General features: G+C 48.3%; 1 protein-coding gene across 1 annotated transcript; it reads right to left on the bottom strand.

The window, feature by feature from the left end:
- Positions 1-51: 51 nt before the first annotated feature.
- On the bottom strand, positions 52-610 carry LOC121940683 (SEC14 domain and spectrin repeat-containing protein 1-B-like; the record flags this gene model as incomplete). Its single annotated transcript, XM_042483397.1, has 2 exons — positions 52-246; positions 488-610. Coding segments are annotated over 2 exons (318 nt in total), but the record flags the coding sequence as incomplete, so codon positions are not given.
- Between the last annotated feature and the right edge of the window lie 227 nt (positions 611-837).

Genomic DNA, 837 nt, shown 5'->3' with positions numbered 1-837 from the left:
TGTGTGTGTGTGTGTGTGTGTGTGTGTGTGTGTGTGTGTGTGTGTGTGTACCTCCTGTGTGGTGCTGTGGAAGCTGTGCGCCGCCTGCAGGACGTTCTGTCGGCCCTCCAGCTGAGCCGCCTGCTGGTAGCAGACGTCGCTCAGCTGCTGCTGCAGCGCCTTCAGCTCCACCACCTCCTCCTCCTCCCCGGCACTGAGCAAGGCAGCGATCTGCTGGTTCAACTCCACGTACACAGCAAACCACTCCTGTACACACCAGAACAATAGGCACACCTGGCTATAACTAGAGCATTACAATAGTTCTGCAATAAATGTTGAAGGTTATAATGTTCATTTTTTGGTGAAACTCTAAGAGTTGTTGATTCAACTTTTAGTTTGTGGTGATGTTGTACTTTAATGTTTATCAGTTCGAGTTCAGGGTTCAAATTATGGCTTAAACCACGACATGAAAGTGTAATGTGCAGTGTGTGTGTGTGTGTTGCATTACACTGTGCTGGCTCTCGATCTCCTCGTGTTTCTGCTGCAGTGCTTGAGCCGCTCGCATTGAGTCTCCAATCGCCTGCTGAGTCTTCAGCAGCTCTGAACCTGGACCCTGCAGCCAGGTGACCACCTGAAGTAAAGAGAGGGAAAAACACAAAAAAGACCAAATTAGCTCCTACAGAGGGAGAAGTGTGAGCAAGTGAAAGTTGCTGTTTTTGGAAGTAAAAGTCGTTGGCTGACCCACAGCTGGAACACTTGCACCGTCTTGAGGGACATGAAACTCTTTCAGCTGAATCATCAGCAAAAGAGGAACAACTGTGTTAGAAAATATCTGATTCTTATCTGACAAGCAGGCAT

Source organism: Plectropomus leopardus, unplaced genomic scaffold (assembly GCF_008729295.1).
Source record: "Plectropomus leopardus isolate mb unplaced genomic scaffold, YSFRI_Pleo_2.0 unplaced_scaffold9247, whole genome shotgun sequence".
In the NCBI taxonomy this organism is placed as follows: Eukaryota; Metazoa; Chordata; class Actinopteri; order Perciformes; family Serranidae; genus Plectropomus; species Plectropomus leopardus.
The sequence above is the reverse complement of the archived record's forward strand: the minus strand, read 5'-3'. Positions and strand labels throughout refer to the sequence as shown.